The 25,808-nt window shown below is 43.5% G+C and overlaps 1 protein-coding gene across 5 annotated transcripts in view; it reads left to right on the top strand.

The window, feature by feature from the left end:
* The window catches only part of LOC309398729 (ankyrin repeat and fibronectin type-III domain-containing protein 1-like), a 284,451-nt gene that overhangs the window by 155,192 nt on the left and 103,451 nt on the right, over positions 1-25,808 (top strand). For 4 of the 5 annotated variants that reach the window (XM_081965883.1, XM_081965880.1, XM_081965881.1 and 1 more), the window contains one exon: positions 17,970-18,010. In XM_081965883.1, coding sequence (XP_081822009.1) covers positions 17,970-18,010 — 41 coding nt within the window. Of the gene's footprint in view, positions 1-14,579; positions 14,684-17,969; positions 18,011-25,808 lie in introns of those variants that run through there. The other variant, XM_081965884.1, reaches the window with a different exon arrangement.

The following is a 25,808-nucleotide window of genomic DNA, read 5'->3' as shown; positions in this document are numbered from 1 at the left end:
AGAAAGAGTGCAGAGAAGAGCAACAAAGATGATTAGGGGTCTGGAGGCTAAAACATATGAAGAACGGTTGCAGAAACTGGATATGTCTAGTTTAATGAAAAGAAGGACTAGGGGAGACATGATAGCAGTGTTCCAATATCTCAGGGGTTGCCACAAAGAAGAGAGAGTCAAGCTATTCTCCAAGGCACCTGAAGGCAGGACAAGAAGCAATGGGTGGAAACTAATCAAGGAGAGAAGCAACTTAGAACTAAGGAGAAATTTCCTGACAGTTAGAACAATTAATCAGTGGAACAACTTGCCTCCAGAAGTTGTGAATGCTCCAACATTGGAAGTTTTAAAGAAGAAATTGGATAACCGTTTGTCTGAAGTGGTGTAGGGTTTCCTGCCTAAGCAGGGGGTTGGACTAGAAGACCTCCAAGGTCCCTTCCAACTCTGTTATTCCATATACGAAGATGCATTGTCTATATAGAATAGAAGAAAACCAAGATTTCCCGTAGGGTTTTAATGCACTGAGAATTAATGAAATCCTTGGTAGATCCCATTTGGAGCTTGGAATCAACCCTCTGCTCTGTGGACGAATTCAGATTAAAGCATCCTGTTTCATTACAGGACTTGGTGATGTCATGAAACAAATTATTTGCAGGAAACGAAGCACTCTCAGACACCCCCCCCAAAAAAAATCCCACAGTTGATCCTGAGTCACCCATATTCTCTACTAGGAAAGCATCTCTGTCAGATGGTTAATTTAGCTTATCCTGGTTCTACTATCATTCATTCATCCATTCACTTGCTTGCTCGCTCGCTCATTCATTCTAGCTGTCCCATCTCAGTAACTCTGGATGGCTTAGGACTCAAAAAATATATATTATAGTTTAAATACAAAAAGATTTTAAAACAATAAAAACACAAAAACATCCAGATTAAATACATAGGAATAAGATACTTGGGTCTGTTAGCAATACAGCCAGGAAATGGGGCCCTTGACACATTCATTGCCCCTCTGCCTCTGCCTGTGTGTGTGTGTGTGTGTGTGTGTGTGTGTGTTTCTCTCTCTCTGTCTCTCTCTCTGTGTCTCTCTCTGTCTCTCTCTCTCTGTCTCTGTCTCTGTCTCTCTCTCTCTGTCTCTCTCTCTCTCTCTCTCTCTCTCTATTTCTATCTATCTATCTATCATCTATCTTTCATCTATCAATCTATCATCTATCTATCTATCATCTATATCTAGCTATCTTTCATCTATCTATCTATATCTAGCTATCTTTTATCTATCTATCTATCTTTCATCTATCTATCTATCTATCTATCTATCTATCTATCTATCTATCATCTATCATCTATCATCTCATCTATTTATCTATCTATCATCTATCTATCTATCTATCTATCTATCTATCTATCTATCTATCTATCTATCTATCTATCTATCTATCTATCATCTATATCTATCTATCTATCTATCTATCTATCTATCTATCTATCTATCTATCTATCTATCTATCATCTATCTATCATCTATCTATCTATCTATCTATCTATCTATCTATCTATCTATCTATCTTTCCACACCCCTATATACACCATACATACCACAATTTGTCTGTCTGTCTGTCTGTCCGTCCATCCATCCATCCATCCATCCATCCATCCATCCAGTACCCCGATATTTACACTATACATACCACAATTAGCATCTCTCTTTCTCTCTTTCTTTCTCAGATAGATAGATAGATAGATAGATAGATAGATAGATAGATAGATAGATAGATAGATGATAGATAGAAAATAGAAAATAGAAAATTATATAATTGATTTCCCCACCCTCTCCATTTCTAGTCAAACTAAACAACTGAGAGATTTTACTGCATTTCCAGGTATGGACCAAATATTTTACAATTGGCATTTCTTTCAGCTGATGCTGAATATATTCATAGATTTTTCGAGTATGCTATCCAGGTAATTCTCTTCCCGTCGATCAAATTGTGCAGGAACGCAAGGCATTAGACAACAATCGCCTTCTATGTTTCCTATTATTGATTTGACTTAGGAGAGGCTGAAAGGGAAATGGAATTAACAGCTTGGACACAACAAACAGCTAAAAGTTAAGAAGCTGAATCTAGTTCAGCATTTTAGCATGATTTTGCCTTTAAAAAAAAACCCGATTGTAGTGCTTTAAAATCTCTGCTGTATTTTTGGCTTTGTATTGAATGAATTACTAAAACTATTCCGATTAAGAGCCAGTAGTTGACCCATGCGTTAAATTAAGAGTCTGGGAGATTGTTGGTTACTCAAAAGTCCTGGGTGGGGATCTTTTTCTCCATTCGTATTGGTATGTCGTGAATTTGATTTGGCGCAACAGTAAACTTTTAAAATTTGGAACAGATAGCTGTCTCCTATCTTTATATGGGAACATCACAGTTCCTAGTTTTATTCTGGGTTTCTTGCCATTACAAATATAATTTATTCTTTTATATAACTGTTTTCATATGATATACTCTGAAGAACGGGTAATGATTTTGGGGAAAAAGAAAATACCTCTCTCTCTTTTTCCCCCCTTAAGGCTTTAAGGCTGTCTTCCCAATTAATGAGCTTGAGAACATGTGCTCCTCCCCCCCCCCCAAAAAAAAATTCTTTTTCCCCTCCAGGGTTTTTATATGCTCAAATTATTCACCAGTATGTCTTCTGCTTCCTTGATTCAGTTTGATGCCTAAATATTTAATGGAAGCTGGAGCCCGTATGAATAGCAAATCTAATCATTTGCGCTCGGCGCCGTCGGTCAGTGGCAAACGCCTATTTTCAACTCCCGTTTCTTGAAACAAAAGCAGCGAAGAGAAGAATTTGGATCATTCACAAATTGACCCCAGCATCCTAAGCGTGAATTTGAAAAGCTTGGTTGCAGGGAAGTAGGACTGACAACGCTGTTCCAATAAGTGGTTTATAGATTTCTGTAGTCCTGCAAAATAAATAAATAAATAACATTTGCAATTTTGCAGAGTTGGGTGTGTGTATGTGTGCACTCCAGGGGAAGGATACTGCAAAATCCTCATTCCCACCCCACTCCAGAGGAAGGATACTGGAAAATCCCCAATCCCTCCCCATTTCAGGGGAAGGATACTGCAAAATCTCCATTCCCTCCCCACTCCAGTGGAAGGATACTGCAAAAGCCCCATTCCCTCCCCACTCCAGGGGAAGGATATTGCAAAATCCCCATTCCCTCCCCACTCCAGTGGAAGGATACTGCAAAATCCCCATTCCCTCCCCACTCCAGGGGAAGGATACTGCAAAATCTCCATTCCCTCCCCACTCCAGGGGAAGGATACTGCAAAATCTCCATTCCCTCCCCACTCCAGGGGAAGGATACTGCAAAATCTCCATTCCCTCCCCACTCCAGGGGAAGGATACTGCAAAATCTCCATTCCCTCCCCACTCCAGGGGAAGGATATTGCAAAATCCCCATTTCCACCCCATCAGCTGGGACTCTGGATTTAGCCCACAATACAGTTAGTTCTGGCCTGCGGAGCCAAACTGGAAACAATGGAGGACCAGCCCATAGTGCCTCTGCCAGTGAAAACAGAACTCAGGGAGGCCCATCTGGGTTCTGTTTTCAGCCACAATAGCCTCCTGCAGCTCTCTGCCAGCGAAAATGTAGGCCCAGAGAGGCCACACACTCCGTTTTCGCTGGCAGAGGGCTGCAGGAGGCCGTCACTGTAGAAAACGGAGCCTCAACGAGTTACGTCGAGTTGGCCATGCCCACCAACTACCACTCCCAGCCCCCGAGATCAAACACAACTCTAATGCAGCCCTCATTGAAATCGAGTTTGACACACCTGGCATAGAGTGTCTATTCCTAGACCTGCTCTTCCGGTTTCTGGCGCTCTCCCCGCACGCGCACGCTCTTCCGTTTCTTTTTATTAAAAGAGTTTTGTACAAACAAATTTTCCCCCTTTTCACCCCCCCCTCCACACAATATAAATCTCATACAAATGCTATACCCCCCCAACCCCCCCGCTCTTCCGTTTCTCAGTGCCCAAAAGGTTCACCATCCCTGATATATGCTGTGTGAAACAACACAGGTAGCCCTCGACCTATGGCCACAACTGAGCTCAACTTTTACGTCATTGATTAGACATTTTTGAGTGAGTTTCGACCCATTTTACAACCATTTCTCACCAAGTGAATCACTGCAGTTGTTAAGTGAATCTGGTCTCCCCATGGACTTTGCTTGTCAGAAGGTCACAAGAGGGGATCATGTCACACACACACACACACAATGTGAGTTGGTGATGCCAAGAGTTTGAATTTTGATCACGTGACTATGGGAATGCTGCCATGGTCATCAGCGTGAAAAACCTCTTTTTAATGCCGTTGTAACTTCAAGCAGTTGCTAAACAAATGGTTGCAGGCTGAGGAATACCTGTACTATTTTTCTCAGGTGATGGCTTATAAAATAGCTTCTCTAGGTGCCCAGTTCCATGCTACCATTTCCATTACGTAGGATTGGAACTTCTTACAATAGTATTTTTACTTGGTGATTTTTTCCCCATAATTATGTTCTTAATTATTTTTTAGACTCCATGATGCATTGTTTCTCTCTAGTACATATATACGTGTATCCAGAAGGATGCGTCACATCTTCTGTTCAATATTTCATTTGTATCTGGCCTTAGGGCTGTAATAAATTACATTTGATTTGATTTATGGGGAGATATCTCTATCTCTGTCTCTATCTATCTCTCTGTCTCTCTCTCTGCCTCTGCCTCTATCTCTGTCTGTCTCTGTCTAATTGTAGACAACTATTTATTACTTATTATTTATTTCTCTCTCTATGTGTCTCCGAGTCTATCTCTGCCTCTTCCTCTATCTCTACCTCTGCCTGTCTCTATCTCTATCATCTCTATCTCTACCTCTACCTCTATCTCTGCCTGTCTCTCTGTCTCTCTCTCTTTCTCTATCTCTACCTTTACCTCTATCTCTGCCTGTCTCCCTGTCTCTGTCTCTATCTCTACCTCTATCTATCTCTGCCTGTCTCTCTGTCTGTCTCTACCTCTATCTCTGCTTGTCTCTCTGTCTCTGTCTCTGTCTCTATCTCTACCTCTATCTATCTCTGCCTGTCTCTCTGTCTCTGTCTCTGTCTCTGTCTCTATCTCTACCTCTATCTATCTCTGCCTGTCTCTCTGTCTGTCTCTACCTCTATCTCTGCTTGTCTCTCTGTCTCTGTCTCTATCTCTACCTCTATCTATCTCTGCCTGTCTCTGACTCTATCTCTATCTATTTCTATAATCTCTATCTCTACCTCTACCCATACCCATACCCATACCCCTACCTATCTTTTCTCTCTCTCTCTCTCTCTCTCTCTCTCTCTCTCTCTCTCTCTCTCTCTATCTCTATCTCTATCTCTATCTATCTATCTATCTATCTATCTATCTATCTATCATCTATCTATCTATCTATCTATCTATCTATCTATCTATCTATCTATCTTTAATTGAAGTCAACTATTTATTTAACATACTCTATTGTGTTATGGAATTCATTTGCCCTTGGTTTAGTGTCTTCTGTGAACTGGTTTCGTGTGTTGCACGAACTCAGACAATGGAGCTTGTTTAATGAATCATGATTAAAAATAAGCTTGGCTGTGTGCAAACATGCGGCTAACCCCATTAATATTGTGAAATCTAAGATAAGGCATCGAAGTCTTCCCCCTTCTGATTTTCCCCAACAGAAGCCGTGGATGTCCCATCCCTGGAGGTTTTCAAGAAGTGATTGGATAGCCACCACTCTAAAATGGTATAGGGAACGGGTCAGCAAACTGTGGCTCTGGAACCACATGTGGCTCTTTCCTCCCTCTGCTGCGGCTCCGTCACCGGTGGGAGCCACAATTTTGAGAGGAGCTTCCGGGGGGGGGGGGGAAGAGAAGCACAGTGTGCCAGGAGAAAACTCTATGGCAAGGGGAGGGTTTTCCAGTTGTCTCCACAATTGATAGGGCTTTCAGTTATGACAGGTAGAGGAAAAAGTACGCTGCGCTAGGAGGAGACTCTATGGTGGGGGGGAACTGAACTTCCGGTCAGCTCCAGAATTGAACAGGGGGTTTTGGACCTTTGGGGCTCCCGGTGTTTTCTGTGGGAAACAGATCCAAATGGCTCATTGAGTGTTTTTAAGTTTGCCGACCCCTGGTATAGGGTCTCCTGCTCGAGCTGAGGGTTGGACTAGAAGACCTCTAAGGCCCCTCCTGTTATTCTTTTCCCCCCAATCTCATTATCCACATCTGCCTTCCTTTGCTTCTGTACTTGAATGTTGACAAGTGGGAGATTGCAAAGAGGAAAATTTATTAAAATAAGGGAGAAAAACCAAAGGGCCCCTATCCCATTCCACCTTCCCCTCTCTCCCTCCTTCTTCAGAGCCTTTACTTACTTTCTTCCCGCCCTTTTTCCCCTGTCATTAAACCCCCAAATATGTTAAGGAGTTTGTGTAATGTTTAGTTTATCCCCTTAGGCACTGGCTGTAGGTGTGTAAAAAGATTAACTGTCTGGCTGCGGTGTGAGTTGCAATAATATCAACAGTTCATACATTCATTTCTATAATGCCCCTCTGACTTCTTAATATGGGGCTTAATATTTCAAACCCTGGGGTGTTAGGTTTTTTTTTTTTAAAAGAGCCCAGTCATTTTTCAGCCTAGTAGGAGCTGCGTTCTTGGGGTGTGTCTGTGTGTCTGATTGTGTATGTGTCACATGAGAGAGGGGGCAAAAATACTCCTTCAATTTGAGTCTTGCCTGCGGAGCTGCGACCAGATTCCTTCGTATAATTTGGTGGTTAGGAACGTATAAAGGGTGCTTTGCTCTAAAGTAAGGCTTTCTTAGTCAGTATTTCTGCTCCCTTGGAGGGCTGAGTCACCGTTCTGACCCAAAACAAACTTGCGTTTTCCCCCTCTCTAATTTTTTTTTAACAAGGCGTATATACAGTTATTTCCCTCACACGCTTTCAACAACAGGCTCTGCCGAATGTACATTACATAATCTTTATTTCTGGCTGTGCTAAAAGTGGCTAGAAAAGCTCTTTTTTCCCCCAAAAGTTAAATTTTTTTAACGCTGCCAACCTGAGCTTCGAGCTGCTTAGAAAAGCAGAATAATCCTGGATAGCGGAGAGGGTTTAATGTGGAAATTAAGGGGGTGATGAAATCCAAACCTCTGTTTTCCCCCCCCTTCCTACTTAGACTACGCTCTGAGTCATGTCCCCTGCTATTAGTAACTAGGATCTCTTGGTAATGTTGTTTCTGAGCAGACCACCTTGGAGAAAAAAACCCTTATGCGAAGGATGCCGGCAGCAGTAACTTAATTTTATTTTACTGGAGCCGTACTTGTGCTCGCTGACGAATTTAAGACGAACCCAAAGAGGTTGCAAAATTTGCCAGCGTGGTCTTCTCTCTTCAAATGCCATCAGGCTCGCAATCTCTTTTGATGGAAATTGATTTTTGTCAGATACCACTTTATAATGCTTTGTTAAGGCCACACTTGGAATACGGCATCCAGTTTTGGTCACCGCGATGTAAAAAAAAGTTGTGGAGACTCTGGAAAGAGTGCAGAGAAGAGCAACAAAGAGGATGAGGGGACTGGAGACTAAAACCTATGAAGAACGGTTGCAGGAACTGGGTATGTCTAGTTTAACAGAAAGAAGGACTAGGGGAGACATGATAGCAGTCTTCCAATATCTCAGGGGTTGCCACAAAGAAGAGGGAGTCAAACTATTCTCCAAAGCACCTGAGGGCAGGACAAGAAGCAATGGGTGGAAACTAATCAAGGAGAGAAGCAACTTAGAACTGAGGAGAAATTTCTTGACAGTTAGAAGAATGAATCAGTGGAACAACTTGCCTCCAGAACTAGTGAATGCTTCAACACTGGAAGTTTTTAAGACAATGTTGGATAACCGTTTGTCTGAAGTGGTGTAGGGTTTCCTGCCTAGGCAGAGGGTTAGACTAGAAGACCTCCAAGGTCCCTTCCAACTCTGTTATTCTAAAATTCTAGATCTACCATGCTGGAGAGCAGCCATGGCAAGCCTAAGGGTGGTTTTCTTTGAAAAGCAAACTTTGAAAAAGCAAGTTTGATTTTTCTTCCAGACGTTTTGCTTCTTCAGAATATGCTGGCTGGGGAATTCTGGGAGTTAAAAGTCCACAAGTCTTAAAGTTGGCAGGATTGGAGATGCTCCACTCTAGGGACTCATTAAAAAGACTTAAAAGGTGACTCTCTAAATAGCCACGATTCTAATATAGATTCTATAGAAGGGAGAATATTTGTAGCTCAGGGTTGGAATGAGGCAGTGAGGCAGAAGAACAGCTGGAGCCTGTTCCCAGTGTGAGCATGCGCAGAGTGGCCAGACAAAGGGAACAGCTAAAGAACAGGGGTCGACTTGGGAGTAAGGCCACAGGTGGACGATGAATGGCCCTCCCAGAGGAAAGAAAAGAGGAGCGAAAGGGGAGTGGAGTTTGCAGGAGACAATTCATTCACTTAATTGGTTCGTGACCCTCCGAGACTCCTTGCCAAGTTCTGCAGATATTGGCCTGGCAGCTCTCCAAAGCCAGATAAGGTCTGTGACTGTAAATCCTCCCTTGGAAGACTTTGCTGGATGTGAATGAGCGGAATTCACAGTCAATTAATCAAAGGTTTTTTTCTCGGGACCAGGAGTTTGCTTTGTGCTTTTGGGAAGCCTCGCTCAGAACAGCTTTCTTGCGGACGTTCCATTACCAAACTAGCTAACGCCATCAGCTTGAGCAGTGATGATGTTACCTAGTTTGGAGAGCGAAACGCCCTCAAGGAAACCACCAAGCTCAGAGGGCACCAAGAACCCCTCAACCAGGATTCTTGTTCATTCCCTGTCAATCTTCCTCTTCCCCAGTTCCCAATTGGCATCTTTTTCAATCACACACATTTTTGGGGACACGGAGAGACATTTCGTAAAGCAAGACGTCAAGGGAACAAAAGATGCACACACACACACACACATGCAAACACACACACACCAAAGAGGCAGAACATCTTCCAAGTCTAACTTGGTAGATCTCTCTTTCCAGCTGTGCTTAATTTTTAAGATGTGGTGTTGTCATGAGATAGAGCTTTCCTTTCATCTCTCTGACATATTGGCTGACTCTCCCGTAATCAGTGTAGCTGTAATGTGCCAGGCCAATTTGCTGGTTGGGTGCTTCAGCCCGTGTGTGTGTGTGTGTGTGTGTGTGTGTGTGTGTGTGTGCAAATGCGTGTGCCAGATAAGGCAAGGCACCCTTTGTGCCGAGGCAAGGCTTTGTTGTCTTTTTCAATTAAAGCTGGCTGGTCGGGCGAAGTTTTGAAGGCTGCTCCCACGAAAGGAAATCCGTACAAACATTAAACAACACACACACACACACACACACACACACACACACACGAAAAAAGATCTTCTCACCTCTGTGGATGATCTGCTTCTCTTCAATCTCCAGATCCTCTTCTACCAGAGCCTGGGGGTTTGAAGGTCCTGCGCAGGATCTTAGCTGTTCCTAGCGATGCTCTCTTCTGGACGGAGAGCTCGGATGTGGCTCCTGGGTTCTGTTGGAGCCCCTCTGTGGCTTAGGGGGCCCAGCCCCCATTTCCTCCTCCGACCACTGGCACCACTTTGGCCTTTACTTTCCCCATCCTCTCTAGTTCCTCCTACAAGCCCCGGTATTGTCCGTTTCTCATAGGTCTGTCCAGTCCATGCCATCCATATCTATCTGTCTATCCATCCATCCATCCATCCATCCATCTATCTATCATTCTCTCTCTCTCCCTTTCTCTCATATATCCATCCATCCATCCATTTATCTATCTATCATTCGTTCTCTCTCCCTTTTTCTCATCTATCTATCTATCTATCCATCCATCCATCCATCCATCCATCCATCCATCCATCCATCCATTTATCTATCTATCATTCGTTCTCTCTCCCTTTTTCTCATCTGTCTATCTATCTATCTATCTATCTATCTATCTATCTATCTATCCATCCATCCATCCATCCATCCATCCATCCATCCATTTGTCTATCTACCATTCTCTCCCTCCCTTTCTCCTCTCTCTCTCTCTCTCTCTCTCTCTCTCTCATCTATCTATCTATCATCTATCTATCTATCTATCTATCTATCTATCTATCTATCTATCTATCATTTTCTCACTCTCCCGTTCTCTATCTCTTATCTATCTATCTATCTATCTATCTATCTATCTATCTATCTATCTATCTATCTATCTATCTATCTATCTATCTATCATCTATCTACCTACCTACCTTTCTTTCTTTCTTTCTTTCTTTCTTTCTTTCTTTCTTTCTTTCTTTCTTTCTTTCTTTCTTTCTTTCTTTCTCTCTCCCTTTCTCTCTCTTTATCTATATCTATCTATCATCTATCTATCTATCTATCTATCTATCTATCTATCTATCTATCTATCTATCTATCATTCTCTCTCTCCCTTTCTCCCTCTCTTATATATCTGTCTGTCTGTCTACCTAGGGTCCTGGATGCTCCCTGAAGATGGTTGTTTTCTTGCAAAAATTTAATGACTAATAGTGCACTGATGATGTTATCTAGCTTGGGTAATTAAATGTCTGCAAGAAAATAACCAAGCTCAAAGAGTCCCCCCCCCATCCCTCTGTGTGTGTGTGTGTAAGTATAAGAAATGCATAAATATTTGCTCTCTGTACTTGGGCTATTGGTGAAGGGAAACCTTCTAAGATAAATTTAGGATGCCATCATGTTGGCCTTGTGGATTATGATCGAAAAGGACAAATTATCCTGGCTCCTTTTCCCCCCTTCCTTTTTCAAAAGAACTTTTAAAGGTTAAGATATCTAGGAGTTAAAGGGACGCGGTGGCTCAGTGGCTAAGACGCTGAGCTTGTCGATCAGAAAAGTTGGCAGTTCGGCGGTTCGAATCCCATGCCATAGATTTGCCATCACGGCTCTATAGCAAGTATTCAGCCCAAGGTTATCTTTTGTCCTGACTGAAGTAATTAGTCTATGCCAAATCTCCTTCAGAGCTGCACTTTTCTTTTCTTTTTGAAGGGTCTTACATTGTGCTTTCAACTGCTTTAAGTAGTGATCCTCAAAAGGGGCATTTTTACTTTTCCTGTACTCCATATTATATATTCTTTTTAGTTGTACGCAATATCTGTCAAACCATTTTTTATTCTTTGAGACCAGCCTTTTGGAGTGAGGTAGTATTATATTAGTGAGAACCAATTTAAAATTTCAAATTAAAATTTCAAACCCCTCTAAGTAAGATCCTCCAAACGTATCCCTTAGTAGAGATGTACGTAGCTCTGTAGTTTCTGGAATTCACATCCATTTAGTAGCTTCCTTTGCATTTTTCTCATTCCATTTAATTTTTACCTGGGCATTTTGACTCTCTACCTTGGGTAGGTATCTTCTACCCATCACTTATATGTATGTTTATTGAAAATATTTGCTCTGGAGGAAACAGGATTTCTGCATTCTTTCCCAATAGGCAAATTCAAAACAGGCAAGTGCATCATCCAAAAATATACTTTAGCAAAATGATCAAGAGATTAACTTTCCCCCATTATTTTCTTAAGGGGTTTAATATGTGGTTCCTAACCTCTGAGTCATCAGTGAGGTGAGTAATCACAAAATGTTGGGCCTGCCTTGATCATGATTCATATGTGGCTGTAAAAAAACCCAGGGGTGGAACTGAGGTTCTTGAAGCAGAGGATGAGGCAAGTGTGTTAAACTCTCTGAAGTCCAGAAAGGATGCCAACAAGCGGTATCTTCCTAATCACATGGATGGAATTCTCCAGGAATGTACTTGATAGTTGAGTTAATTCATAAAGGTTTTATGGGTTTTTTTTTTAAAAAAAATAAATAAATACATTGGAACCCTTATGATCTGATGTGAGAAATTATTATAAGTTTCCTGAAGTGGAAATATCCTTTTCTTTTTTCCTTTTTAATGCAACTTGGCTTAAGTTTCAGAAAAAAAGAAGATAAACTAAGGTAAAGGAAAAGTTTCCCCTTGCACATATGTGCTAGTCGTTCCCGACTCTAGGGGACGGTGCTCATCTCCATTTCGAAGCCGAAGAGTCAGCGCTGTCCGAAGATGTCACCATAGTCATGTGACTCAACGCCAAAGGCGCAAGGAACGCTGTTCCCTTCCCACCAAAGCTGGTCCCTATTTTTCTACTTGCATTTTTTACGCGCTTTCGAACTGCTAGGTTGGCAGAAGCTGGGACAAGTCACGGGAGCTCACTCCGTTACATGGCGCTAGGGATTTGAACTGCCGAACTGCTGACCTTTCTGATTGACAAGCTCAGCCTCTTAACTAGTGAGCCACCGCGTCCCTCCTAAAGATAAAGTACATATCGCCAAAAAGAATTTTTTTTTTAAAAAAAGTGATTCTTTGCGATGCTTCTAAAGTTTTATTATAGTGTACGTGGATTTCTTGATGTAATACAATTTGAGAACGATTTCGGGAAATGGAGGGAGAAAGATGCCGCCTAAAAAACAATCGAAGAGAGGGCGTTTATAAACCACAATTTAGCTAATGCTGAATTTTTTTTAGTAAACCATGGAATAACTAAACCCTGGCTTAGCAGTATTTATGAATCCAGTCAATCCTTTGAAACAAGCTGGCATATTGCCTGTCAATCTTCAAAAGGTTTGTTGTTTTTTTAAAAAAAAAAAAAACCCAAGGATGATGCTAATAACAATCCCTTTGGATGAGAAAGCTGATGTTGACAGAGTTGGTAATTTACGGCAGAAATCCCTGTTGTTGAAATATGCCTTGGCTTTTGGAGTAATGAAGATGGGTGCAGCAATACAGATGGGTATAATTCTTCACAAATGAAACAGATGCTTCCATTAAAAGTTCAAAAAGCTGTATAAATAACTGCAAAAGACCAGGAGAAAAGAGTAGGGGGGGAAAGACAATAAAAAGACATACAGTATATATATGTGTGTGTATATACACACACACATATATGTGTTGTATTTGTACTGATAAGTAAATAAAGGGAGACTAGTATAGATCTATTTCGAGCTAATTAGCTCTCATCAGCTAGCCATACCCTTACTGGGATTTGAACCTGGGCTGTATTGTGGGCTATATACATACACACACCAATGGTGGGTTCCAGATCCCGTCGCAACCAGTTTGCTGCGATGGGGCCGGAGGTCCACCTCGGGCACATGCGCTGTGCACGCTACTGCCCTGTGATGCCCCAGCTGCTCAGCGAGGTTGCGCAGGGGCCATACAATATGCGCCCGTGCGCAATAGGCCCGTTTCCCTCAAGAAGAGGTAAAGGACATGGGGGAGGAGGTTGGCGGGAGAGCCTAACGAAACACCGTTCCGGTACGGTGGCCGCTGCTCCCAGCTGTCCCCGGTACGCCCATACCGGGCTGTACCACCCAGAACTCAACACTGACATACATACACATTCACACACAATCTGCAATACATGAAACCTTAGCATGACTTGATAGACTAGTCCTATGGAATTGCATCAAAACCCATCGAATTCCAATATCTCGGACCTCAATCAGGGGTAGGCTGCTGGGGGGTTGGCAGGGGTTCAGGAGAACCTCTAGCTAAGATTCTGTGCAGTTTGGAGAACCCCCAAACCACTGGCTGGCCACGCCCAGCCAACCTCACCCCTCCCAGGAGTCCCCACGTGGCCCGTTTTGGATGCAGGTAAGTGCATGGAGGCTCAGGGAGGGAGAAAAACAGGCCTACCAGAAGTTTGCGGCCTCCAGAGGGCCTCTGGTGCCTGGAGAGGGTGTTTTTCGCCATCCCGGAGGCTCGGGGAAAGCTTCCGGAACCCAGGGAGGGCAAAAACACCCCTCCCCACCATGAGGCAGGAGGCCGGCTAGGCCATGCCCACCATGGCCACGCCCACCCAGAAACCGGGCAGAGAACCCCTTGCTAAAATTTTTGAAGCCCACCTCTGACCTCAACATAATGACCTGTTCTCTAGAATAGGAGCCCCCAACCATCAGGGCGTGGTCTGGCACTGGGCCACGGCATGCCAGGAACTGGTCCATTCAAGCCCCATCTGTGGAATGCAGCCAGCACATGAAACCACGCCCTCTCCAGTCCGTGGAAAAATCTTCTCCCCCTTCCCCTAAATGCTCCCTACATTCATAAAATGAGCAATGGGTATAAATGAAATTGACCTTGCACACGCTTCATGTAGCATGCATACGTAGGAAAATTCAGATCTCTTGGGGGGGGGGGAGGAAGGAAGAAGAACAGTACCATTAAAACCCAAGTTTTGTCTGATCTGCAGTCCAACGACTTTGGCCCTTGGGACACCTGAGGTTCTAGCAAGATGCCTTCTTCTCCTTTCACTTTGCACGTGAGGCTCTTGTGCTTGAGTTTGTGAATGACGGTTTCTAGGAAGGGAAATCTCAGCCGGCGAACAGTTTATTTGCACCATTGATTAGTATTCGGCCCGGTGGCTTTCTCCCTCCTTTGGAATTGTCTTGTAGTCGTTGCCTGGCAGCCGCAGTGTGAAAATACAACATTAGTTTGAGAGGGCAAGCACGCTGCTAGCAGGCAAGCAACAACTTCATCTCTCGCATTCTGCAGCTAATTTAAAAACAAAATAGGGGAGAAAACCTCTGCTTGAATGTCCCTGAAGGATCTTGAGAACATTTTGAAAACTTGAACGATCTGGATCTAAGGTTAGGTCTCTCTCTCTCTCCCTCCCTCTCTCTCCCTCTCCCCCCACTCCATGTTTGCTCCTCCTACCTAGAAAAGTACGAATAGTCAACAGTTTTGTTGACTCTTTCATGCTTTAGGATTTTCTATGTCCAAATGCAAAATAAATAGCATGCTGGTGGCTAAAGGACTGTTGCATTATAGTGGCATCGTAGCCCTCAACAAATGTCTCTCTCTCTCTCTCTGGAGTTGGTTCTAATATAAGAGTAAGAATCATTTAGTGCAAGGATCGGCAACTTGCAGCTCTGGAGCCACATGTGTCTCTTCATCACTCTGCTCCGGTTCCCTGTCGCCGATCGGCTCCACAATTGATAGGGCATTCAGTTAGGACAGGTAGAGGAGAAAGGACGCCATGCTAGGAGGAGACTCTATGGTGGGGAAACCGGACTTCCAGTTGGCAAAGGAAAAAGGACACCGTGCTAGGAGGCGACTCTATGGTAGGGGAGCCGGACATCCGGTTGGCTCCAGAATTGAACAGAGGGTTTCCGGTTAAGACCTATGTGGTCCTTTGAGTGTTTAAGGTTGCCGACCCCTAATTTAGTGTCATGTTTCTCAACCTTAGCAATTTCAAGATGTCTAGATGTCAACTGGGGAATTCTTTGAGTCTCAAAATTCTCAAGGTGGAATGACATCAATTTTGCAGGAAGGGAGCCGGTGCGTCAAGATCTATCTCTTACTAAGATGAACATTGGGCTTTGCAGATGGTGATATGAAGCGCGCTTCCTTCCTTCTGCCTTTGCTGCACCCAACATGAGAAGGGTGGGATGAGGACATGGAAAGAGAAAAGCTATAATGTTGGGTTTAATTTGGTCCATCGAATGAAACCAGCCATTGTGGTTGGTGAACCATAACATGGTTGCCATGGTTGAATCCATTGGACGATGGTGAATTCCACAGACTTCAATTAGCTAAAACATTGAATTCTGCATCTGGATTCCTACCTTGTTTTAAGCCATCACTTTAGCTAGATGTCATAAAGCAAGGTAGGAATCCAGATGCAGAATTCAATGTTTTTTTTTAAAAAAAATTGACACCTCAGTCCATATTTTCCCTCATATATGAAATGAGTGCTGATGGAGTTGCCAACTTGCAATGATTATTCTGCAACCTGAGCAGGTATCGGAAACCACAGAATATGCCTTTGGGTAAACTGATCCTGAAGATCCACAGTGAATTTGAGTTCTTTGCAAAAACGTATTTAATTTGTATTTCGAATACAATTTTGGTGGCTTGGGGTGTGTGTGTGTGTGGAGTTCAACCTGGATTCTCTGTTTCTGCCTTGCAAATGCTACCTTTTTTTTTGACCAGGCGACTTAGGATTCCATCAAAGACTTAAGTTACTTGAGAACAAGGACACCTGTCAACAAAAAGAGAGATAATGGATGAGTTGTGTTTTGGAAAGATAGCTCATGGGAATCTCTCGGCCCCTTTGGCAGACTGGCATGGACACATTGTTCTGACCTAGGCTTTCCCAAACCACGAAGCAAACTCCCCCCACCTTTTTTATTAAGTTACTGTGAATTCCTCCCATTCACATCCAGCAAAGACTTTCAAAGAAGGATTTACAGTCACAGACCTTATCTGGCTTGTAGAGCTGCCAGGGCGATATCTGCAAAACTTGGCAAGGAGTCTCAGAGAGTCACGAACCAATTAAGCGAGCTAATGGCCTCCTGCAAACTCCCCTCCCCTTTCGCTCCTCTTTTATTTCCTCTGGGAGGGCCATTCAGCGTCCACCTTACTCCCAAGTTGATCCTTGTTCCTTAGCTGCTCCCTTCATCCGGCAATTCTGCGCATGCGCACACTGGGAACAGGTTCCATCTGTTCTTCTGCCTCACTGATGTCTGACTCCGAAGGCAGCTGATAACTGGCATATGGCCCTGGCCCCCTCTCTGCCTCCGACACAGAGCCCTCATCAGAGCCTTCCCCAGACTCCAGGACTGGCCCATGTTCCTCCCCAACCTCCTCACTGTCCGAATCTGTTGCAAGCTCCACTGGCTGCTGGCGGGCCACAACACACATTTGAAAATGTGTGGAAAACAAAGCATGAATTTAAGTAGAGATTCGGGATCCAGTAGCCCCATTTGCTTTTAAAGAGTAAAAGAAAAAACTCCCAGCTTCCAAACCATTGGAAAAATATTTGCAATGGAATTTATGGAAGACGATGCCTTGTGTGAGACAGATGTTGTCCCATTTCCCACAGGATGGGTCCAGCTGTAGCAGAAAGGATAGTACAGAATTGCTAGACTCAAACAGGATTCTGTTTAGCTAGCAAGAAATGTAATATAGGAACCTACCTAAGAATATCTAAAGTTAAGGATTTTCCCAAGTGGTAGATTTTTCTTTCTGGTTGGACCAATATATGAAGACCTATAAGAAGCCGGACTTCCAAGAAGAGGCATTAAATTGCACTTGATTAAATACAAAAGTGTGTGAAATTGTCTTTTTATCAAGCTCATTAGTTCCATTTTGTTTTCTGGTCTCCGGGAGGTGACCTTATTTTCTGCTTCATTTGGAAAACGGATGAGATTTAATCTTCTGTGATACAAATCATGAATTTAGCAATGCCCCCTTTCCTTAGATCCTTCCCCTTTCTTCTTTCCTTTCCTTTCCTTTCCTTTCCTCACATCCTGGACATAAATTGTTTCAACTTCTACCCTCAAACCGACGCTATAGGGCACTGCACACCAGAATAACTAGACACAAGAACAGTTTTCCCCCCGAATGCCATCACTCTGCTAAACAAATAATTCCCACAACTCTGTCAATAATTTACCAAGAATGTGTTACTATTCTTCTTCTGTTCCTTCCTAGTATCTATCTCTCCCCACTTCTGACTATAACCATGTTGATTGTATCTTTACAATTTATATTGTTTTATTTGTTTCCTAGTATAATTTCATTGCTTATTAGCAATCTATGACTATCACTAAGTGTTGCATCTTATGATTCTTGATGAATGTATTCTACTTTATTTTTCTTTATGTACACTGAGAGCATTTGCATCAAGGACGAATTCCTTGTGTGTCCAATCACAGTTGGTCAATAAAGAAGTCCCAATCTTCTGGGACATGGCCAGAATTTATTTCTGACATATGAAGGGTTAGAACCAAATAACCAAGGTGAAGAGTCATGTTTTACTAGTATCAGCTATATGCATGATATCATGCTTGTTATTTTTATGCTTCTTTCACCTTCCGCGTGTACCTAAGGAGAACAGGGGACTAAATGTTATGGGTTTCTGTCTTTCAGAGCCTGGGATCAGCTGACAAGAAGGATTTGTACTCTTCAAAGTAAGTCTTATGTTTTTTTCTCAGCACATTTTCAACAAGGTGAATCCATTAATGCGTGTCATCTAGGAGAGTTTTAAGCTATCTGTATTACCTCTTTGCATGTCCCAGGATCTTGGCTGTTGAATGCTTGCAAGGGAAGAGGATTTATCGTGGCAAAAAGCAACATTGGCTTTACAACCAGTTGAAGCTTCATCTACTGTAGATCAGAGGTGTCCAAATCTTGGCAACTTTAAGACTTGTGGACTTCAACTCCCAGAATTCCCTATGTTGGCTAGGAAATTCTGGGAGTTGAAGTCCACAAGTCTTCACGTTGCCAAGGTTGGACACCATTAATGTGGATAGTGGAAGCGTGAGATGTCACAGAGATATTGCCTAGATTAGATTTATTGTTTTGTTTTGGTGGACATCAATGAAAAGTACCAAATTTCATTCATTGTTGTTTACAATTGCTTCTGTATATATGCCATCAGAGAGCAATTTTGGAGATAATTTTCTGCGCGGGGTTCTAAGACAGTTGTTCTGATTGGTTAATAAGCTTCTACGTTCTTCTTTGGGAGATCATTCACAGCTGACTTCTATTCTTCAAATATATAATTTACTAGCTGATAACCTGGCATTGTCCGGGTATTTATTTATAGGGGGAAAATGTCCGGACCAAATGTAATTTCTAATGTTGGATTTGCCCCCTTAGCAAACGGAGCCCCCTTGTGGAGTACTGTGAAGCCGTTACCATGGTAACTCCACTACGCTGTACAGTAGAAGCCATTTTAGGGCAGTATGGTAGAAGCCATTTGAAAGCACAACAGGCTGTAGCCTAACAGAACACACAACCCGAGAGGTGTTAGGGGCGTCTTACCCCCCCAGTATTTGTTTCCAGAGAGTGAGTCATATGTGTACTAAGTTTGGTTGAAATTGTTCAAGGCATTCCAGAGTTATGCTGTAACACACACACACACACACACACACACACACAGAGCCATTTTAGATAGATAGATAGATAGATAGATAGATAGATAGATAGATAGATAGACAGACAGACAGACAGACAGACAGACAGACAGACAGACAGACAGACAGACAGACAGACAGACAGACAGACGGACGGACGATGCAGGTTATTTCTTGACTAGGAAAGGCTACGCAAGAAGATATTCTTGGTATTTACATTGGGGCTGCCTCCTTCTAACATAGCAGCACTTTGAGGTGGAAAATTGCATCTTTTCGTTAGTAGTGTTGCTTGGCAAAGTTGGGAAATGGATACAAAAACCCTTTCAAGTATTGCCTGAATATCTGGAAAACCTTGGCGCGATTCTTATCTTCCTTCGAATTTCAGTCGAGTGCTAGAATGCAGATCTAAGGACAACGCTGTGTCTTTATCAAGAAAATAGATGTAGAAAATATTCTATCTGAATCATATGGATCTATTTTATTTGTTCGTGGGGATAAACCTTTGCCTCCTCACTGCCCCAAATTACCAAGGGTTTTATTTTGGAGAATTGGGTGGATTTTTATATTCAGATGATGACTTTATATTCAGATGAAGTTTTATTTCTTGGATCCTCGCGTGGTTCTGTATACAGACCCATTGGGATCCCCGTATTAAAACAACTTAGCTTGTGTGTGGCCAAAATCTGAAAATAACATTTAACACAGCATAGTACTTGAGTAAAATGATTGGGTTGAGATTGGGCTATGCAGGACTGATTAGGGTAGATTGTAGAGGTGATATCGAAATATAATTTTATCATATTGTATTTATTTACATATTAGAATAGAATAACAGAGTTAGAAGGGACCTTGGAGGTCTTCTAGCCCAACCCCCTGCCTAGGCAGGAAACCCTACACCACTTCAGACAAATTGTTATCCAACATCTTCCTAAAAATTTCCAGTATTGGAGCATTCACAACTTCTGGAGGAAAGTTGTTACACTGATTAATTGTTCTCACTGTTAGGAAATTTCTCCTTAGTTCTAAGTTTGTTCTCTCCTTGATTAGTTTCAGCCCATTGCTTCTTGTCCTGCCTTCAGGTGCTTTGGAGAGTAGCTCTTCTTTGTGGCAGCCTCTGAGATATTGGAACACTGCCATCGTGTCACCCCTAGTCCTTCTCTTTAGTAAACAAGACGTACCCAGTTCCTGGAACCATTCTCCATATGATTTCATAATGATGAATGAATGATTGATTTCAGAAGGTTTTAAATTGAGACAGGGAGACCAAGTTAAGACTCCGGTAGTGTCTCGAATAGTTGAAAAGAAAGAGATAGCTACCTATACCGTACATATGTAGGTAGAACTGGGCCTGTGTGACTTACTAGCTGCTCCCATCAGTGTATCCCAAAATGCTGTGAGAGTCAATTGTAGAGCCTAAATCAGAATTTGGATGATTTAAAATTTAGAACCACTCGTCTCTTTGCTTCAGGGCACTGTGTAATTGTCGGTTGGGCAGAGGGAGGGAAAGCTGTCATGGGAAATCTGCTCCCTCCATTAGGACCTTTGGCAGCAGACATCCATCAGAAGGTTCCCTTGAGTAATATCGGATAGATTAGTCAGCCTGGCATTTTTGCCAGATCGTACACTGCCTCCTAAGAGAGGTGAAGTTGCAAAAGTTGCACAGCTGATTATTTAATGCAATCGCTATAAATTAAGGAAGCACTTCTCCAAGTGGTCTTAACTCTTGCAGAACAAAAGTCTTCTTCCCTCATGGGAGGTATATCTGAAATAACCCCACACAGCGTGATAGGTGGCAAACAATTTTTCCCTTTGGTGTCCTTTATCCTTTCCTCCATACCCCCATCCAGCACAAATTTTGGTTAAAATTGATCTGAACTGCTTTTGCTGATCCATGATGGACATGCAGATTGGGTTGGATTGTTGGATTGAGTTGTGTTGTGTTGGATTTGGTTATGTTGGGTTGTGCTGACTTGACTTGGGTTGCACTGCATTGGGTTGGGTTATTGGATTGAGTTGGGTTGGATTGGGTTAGGTTGGGTTGAGTTGAGTTGGGTTGGATTGGGTTAGGTTGGGTTGAGTTGAGTTGGGTTGGGTTCGCTTGGCTTGGATTGCATTGGATTAGGTTGGGTTGAATTTGGATTGCATTGCCTTGCATTGTGTTGGATTGTGTTGGATTGAGTAGGTTGGATTGTGTTGGATTGTGTTAGTGGGGTTGGATTCAGTTGCATTGGGTTGGATTGGGTTAGATTGTATGGGGCTGTTTTGGGTTGGATTGGATTGAGTTGAGTTGGGTTGGGCTGATGGGTTGGATTGGGTTGAGCTTATTTGAGTTGGGTTGGGTTGGGTTGTGGTAGACTGGATTAGAATGGGTTGGGTTGGGTTGATGGATTGGTTGAATTGACCTGAATTGCATAATCCAGCAATTTGGACTGTTGGAGGAATGACCACCATTAGTCAAACTTGGTCATTAATCAAATGTTTGAATTTTGTTAAGCCTTTGCCTTGGGAAATAAAATGCCAGGGTGCATATGATCAAGCTAGCATTCTCCTCTCATGGATCTGAATGAGCTGCCCTTCTTCATTGGAACTGTTGGCCCTACAAAGAACAGTTCTGTACTTGTCATAGGAATGTCACTCATGAACTGTACTTTTTAATCTTTACTTTTAAGACTCTATGTAGTCTGTAGAAGTGACCAACTTGAAGCAGTGGTCGACCTTAGGGTACAATGTCCTGCTTTCTGCGTCTAGAAATATTAGTGTCATTTGTCTGGTTCAAAACCAGATTGGCCAGTCTGTTCCCATTCTGGGCTCAGTAGTTCTCCAAATTAAACAGTGGGTTGTTGAAAGTTGATGCTTTTTTTTTAAAAAAAAAAATACACTGGTGGTTTGATCTTCTGTTTAAGTAAAGAGAAGGTACAAAGAATTTGTCAGGCTCAAACCTAGCCAGGAAGGAGTAGGAAAATTGCAGGCTTATTACAAAAGAGCTGTTAGCTTGGGAATTTCCACAAATTCTTTTTTTTAAAAAAATTAAGTTTCAACAAAGGAAAAAAATTCAAAAAGGCAAAAACAGAGGAATTAGGGGAAAAGCAGGTTAAAGAAAAAGCAAACTCAGGAATGGAAAAAGAAGGAAAAGAAGAGAAACTGGAATGAAAGAATAACTTCCAACTTTCTTCAGTACAGCTAGAGCTAACATACATTGACCTCTTATTGGTAGTCCTTGACTTACAACCATAACTAGGGCCAGCATTTCTGTTGCTAATCACGACAGTTGTTAAGGGTGTTGTGCCTCATTTTATGACCTTGTTTGTCATTCCAGTTGTTAAGTGAATCATGGGGTTGTTAAACAAATCCTGCTTCCGTTGTCTATCTTTGTCGGGAGAGTCACCAAATAGCAATAGCCCTTAGACTTATATACCGCTTCATGGTGTTTTACAGCCCTCTCTAAGCAGTTTACAGCCTCTTGCCCCCAACAATATGGCTCCCCATTTTACCCACCTTGGAAGCAGTACTTGCGTATACCTTCTATCCAGTAAAAGCCAATGTCGTGACCCACCAGTGGCCAGCAGAGCTGGCAGCAGATTCGGACAGTGAGGAGGTTGGGGAGGAACATGGGCCAGTCCTGGAGTCTGGGGAAGGCTCTGAGGAGGGCTCTGTCTCGGAGGCAGAGAGGGGACCAGGCCCTATGCCAGTTATCAGCTGCCTTCAGAGTCAGACATCAGTGAAGCAGACGAACAGCTGGAGCCTGTTCCCAGTGTGCGCATGCGCAGAGCTGCCAGACAAAGGGAACAGCTAAAGAACAAGGGTCGACTTGGGAGTAAGGCCACAGACGGACAATAAATGGCTCCTCCCAGAGGAAATAAAAGAGGAGTGGAGTTTGCAGCAGACAATTAGTTCATTCCTGCATTCTTGCCAAGTATCGGCCTGGCCACTCTCCAAGCCTGATAAAGGTCGGTAATTGTGAACTGCCTTGAAAGACTGGGAGAGGAAAGACTTTGCTGAAGAGGAATTCACTGTAAATTAAATTTATCAGTACGAGGACTCGGCCTCATGCTGCTGGGGAAGCCTAGCTCAGAACAGCCAAATTGTTTCTCGCCCTCCATCTTTCAGTAGGTGGGAAGCATCCAATTAAATAAGCAACGATCCTTTCCCTTCCAGGCTGATGATTCCCCCCCCCTTCTTTACCAAGCCATAAATCTCTGGAATGACAGCTGGCAGTTTTTCTTCCCTTCCTCCCCCCCCCTCAGCCCTAGAGGAATGCATGACAGGGTGTCACTCAAATCGGCAGTTCAAATAATCAACTCTCTGAGCTCCCATCTCCTGCGTCTGACGAGCGACACAATCAGAACAGGGGGAGAAGCGAGGCTCACTGTCAACCCTGCGCTTAACCTTTGGAGGTTCTCGGCTCTCCGCTGCTTAACCAGAGGTGGGGGGTATTTTGTGGCAAAGGGGTCTCCGACTGTTCGGGTTTGAACCACACAGCCGAGTTGGTGGAGTTAAGCGAGAGAGATTTATTCCATTGTGTTTGCACGCCGCTAATTTGGTTGACGGCACCAGGAAGGCAGAATTGTGTATATGAATTGAAAAATGTCAGTTGCAACCTAATGAGGAACCTCGGGTTAAAATAGCAGCAGCCTCCCTGCTTCGGATTGCTCAATGATAAAGGCACAGGTGAGCCCTTGACTTACAAGAGTTCATTTAGTGACTGTTCGACGTTACCATGGCACTGAGGTAAGCGACTTATAGCAATAGCACTTATATACCGCTTCACAGGGCTTTGCGGCCCTATCTAAGCGGTTTACAGAGTCAGCCTATTGCCCCCCAACAATCTGGGTCGTCATTTTACCCACCTTGGAAGGATGGAAGGCGGAGTCAACCTTGAGCCAGTGAGGATCGAACCGTAGACAGCCGGCAGTCAGCAGAAGTAACCTGCAGTACTGCATTCTAACCACTGAGCCACCACAGCTAATCAGCAATAGCACTTAGACTTATATACCGCTTCACGGAGCTTTCCAGCCCTCTCTAAGCGGTTTACAGAGTCAGCATATTGCCCCCCAACTATGTCCTCATTTTACCCACCTCGGAAGAATAGAAGGCTAAGTCAACCTTGAGCCAGTGAGGCTCGAACTGTAGACAGCTGGTAGTCAGCAGAAGTAACCTGCAGTACTGCATTCTAACCACTGAGCCACCAGAGCTAATCAGCAATAGCACTTATATACCACTTCACGGGGCTTTACAGTCCTCTCTGAGTGGTTTACAGAGTCAGCCTATTGCTCCCAACAATCTGGGTCCTCATTTTACCCGCCTCGGAAGGATGGAAGGCTGAGTCAACCTTGAGCTGGTGAGAATCAAACTGTAGACAGCCAGCAGTCAGCAGAAGTAACCTGCAGTACTACATTCTAACCACTGCGCCACCACAGTTAATTCACAACTTATGTGTGCTTTTCACACTTATGACCGTTGAAGCATCCCCAGGGTCATGCGATCGTAAATTCAGCTGCTTGGCAACTGGTTCATATTTAGGACGGTTGGATGTCCCGGTGGTTACATGATCCACTTTTGCGACCTTCTGACCAGCCAAGTCGATGGGGGGGTTGGACTCGCTTCACAACAGGGTTACTAACTGAAAAACTGCACCAATTCGGTTAACAACCGTGGCAAGAAAAGTCGTAACCATGGGGCAAAACTCACCTAACAAATGTCTCACTTAGCAACATACATTTTGGGCTCGATTGTGGTGAAAAGGGTGTCCTAACCACCATCCTTTGTTGATCCTCTCAATGGAGGCCACCAAGGGCTTTGCGTTCCCGTTATTTTCCTACCGCTTTTAGAGAGAGAGGGGAATTTTTCTTAAAACCACTGGGGTTGCTATAGAAACACAAGGCATTCTTTCACTTTGGAACAGTGGCTTTTTCTGCGACGTTTGGTTTCAACCCAGTTTAAAAACTCGTCTGGCCAAGATTTCACAGACCCCTGTGGGCATGGGACTTAAGAAATCTTTTCTTAATGGGTGGGGTGGCATGGGGGATCCTGGATGCATCCTGAATATCATCATCATCATCCTGGATGCATGGAGGGAGGAAGCATGAATTGCCAGACCTTAACACTTAAACCTCTAAACCTCCTTGGCGCCTTTTGTTGAGAAAGATACAATTTGATTAGAAGCCAAGTGTATTGCAGGGTTGCAAAGCCAGAACTGAGAATCGCGGGGCAAAATACCGAATTGCAACTTTTTCCTCCCTTAACTGCCTCCCATCGCTGACCCCTCTCTCCCATGACCAATTGGGTTCAAGCAAGATGTTTTCAGAGCGGTCACTTCAAGCATAGGTTGGTATGGAGCTGCTTTCCTTTCCCAGCCAGTTGACCTTGAAGCAGTGTCTCGGGGAGATACAGAAGCTACTTTCTTCCCCCCACCAAGCGTTTTCCATCTCTTATACATCTACCCCAGAGTTCAGGATGGACTGTCACTATAAGAGTGAAGCAGAAGCAAGGATAAGATGGCAGCTGACAGGAATCAAACGCTGCAGGTGGCATTTACAGGTCCTCTGCTAACCACTCAGGGATGTCCCCTGGAGAAAGTTTGCAAGTTAGAAGTCCTATTCTTTGGCCAACTGTCACAACAGGGATCTTCTTTTCAATAAGCGCTTCATGGCACAGGACCTAGTTACATGCAGGATCGCATCCTGCCCCACACATCCCTACGACCAACTCGCTCACACAGAGAGGGACTTCTCCGGGTGCCGTCCGCCAAACAGTGTCGGGGGGCGACACCCAGGAGCAGAGCCTTCTCTGTGATGGGCCCAGCCCTGTGGAATGACCTCCCCCGTGACATCAGGATTATTTCCGATCTCCG

This window comes from Natrix helvetica, assembly GCF_964273705.1.
Source record: "Natrix helvetica genome assembly, chromosome: 13".
NCBI lineage: Eukaryota > Metazoa > Chordata > Lepidosauria > Squamata > Natricidae > Natrix > Natrix helvetica.
The sequence above is the reverse complement of the archived record's forward strand: the minus strand, read 5'-3'. Positions and strand labels throughout refer to the sequence as shown.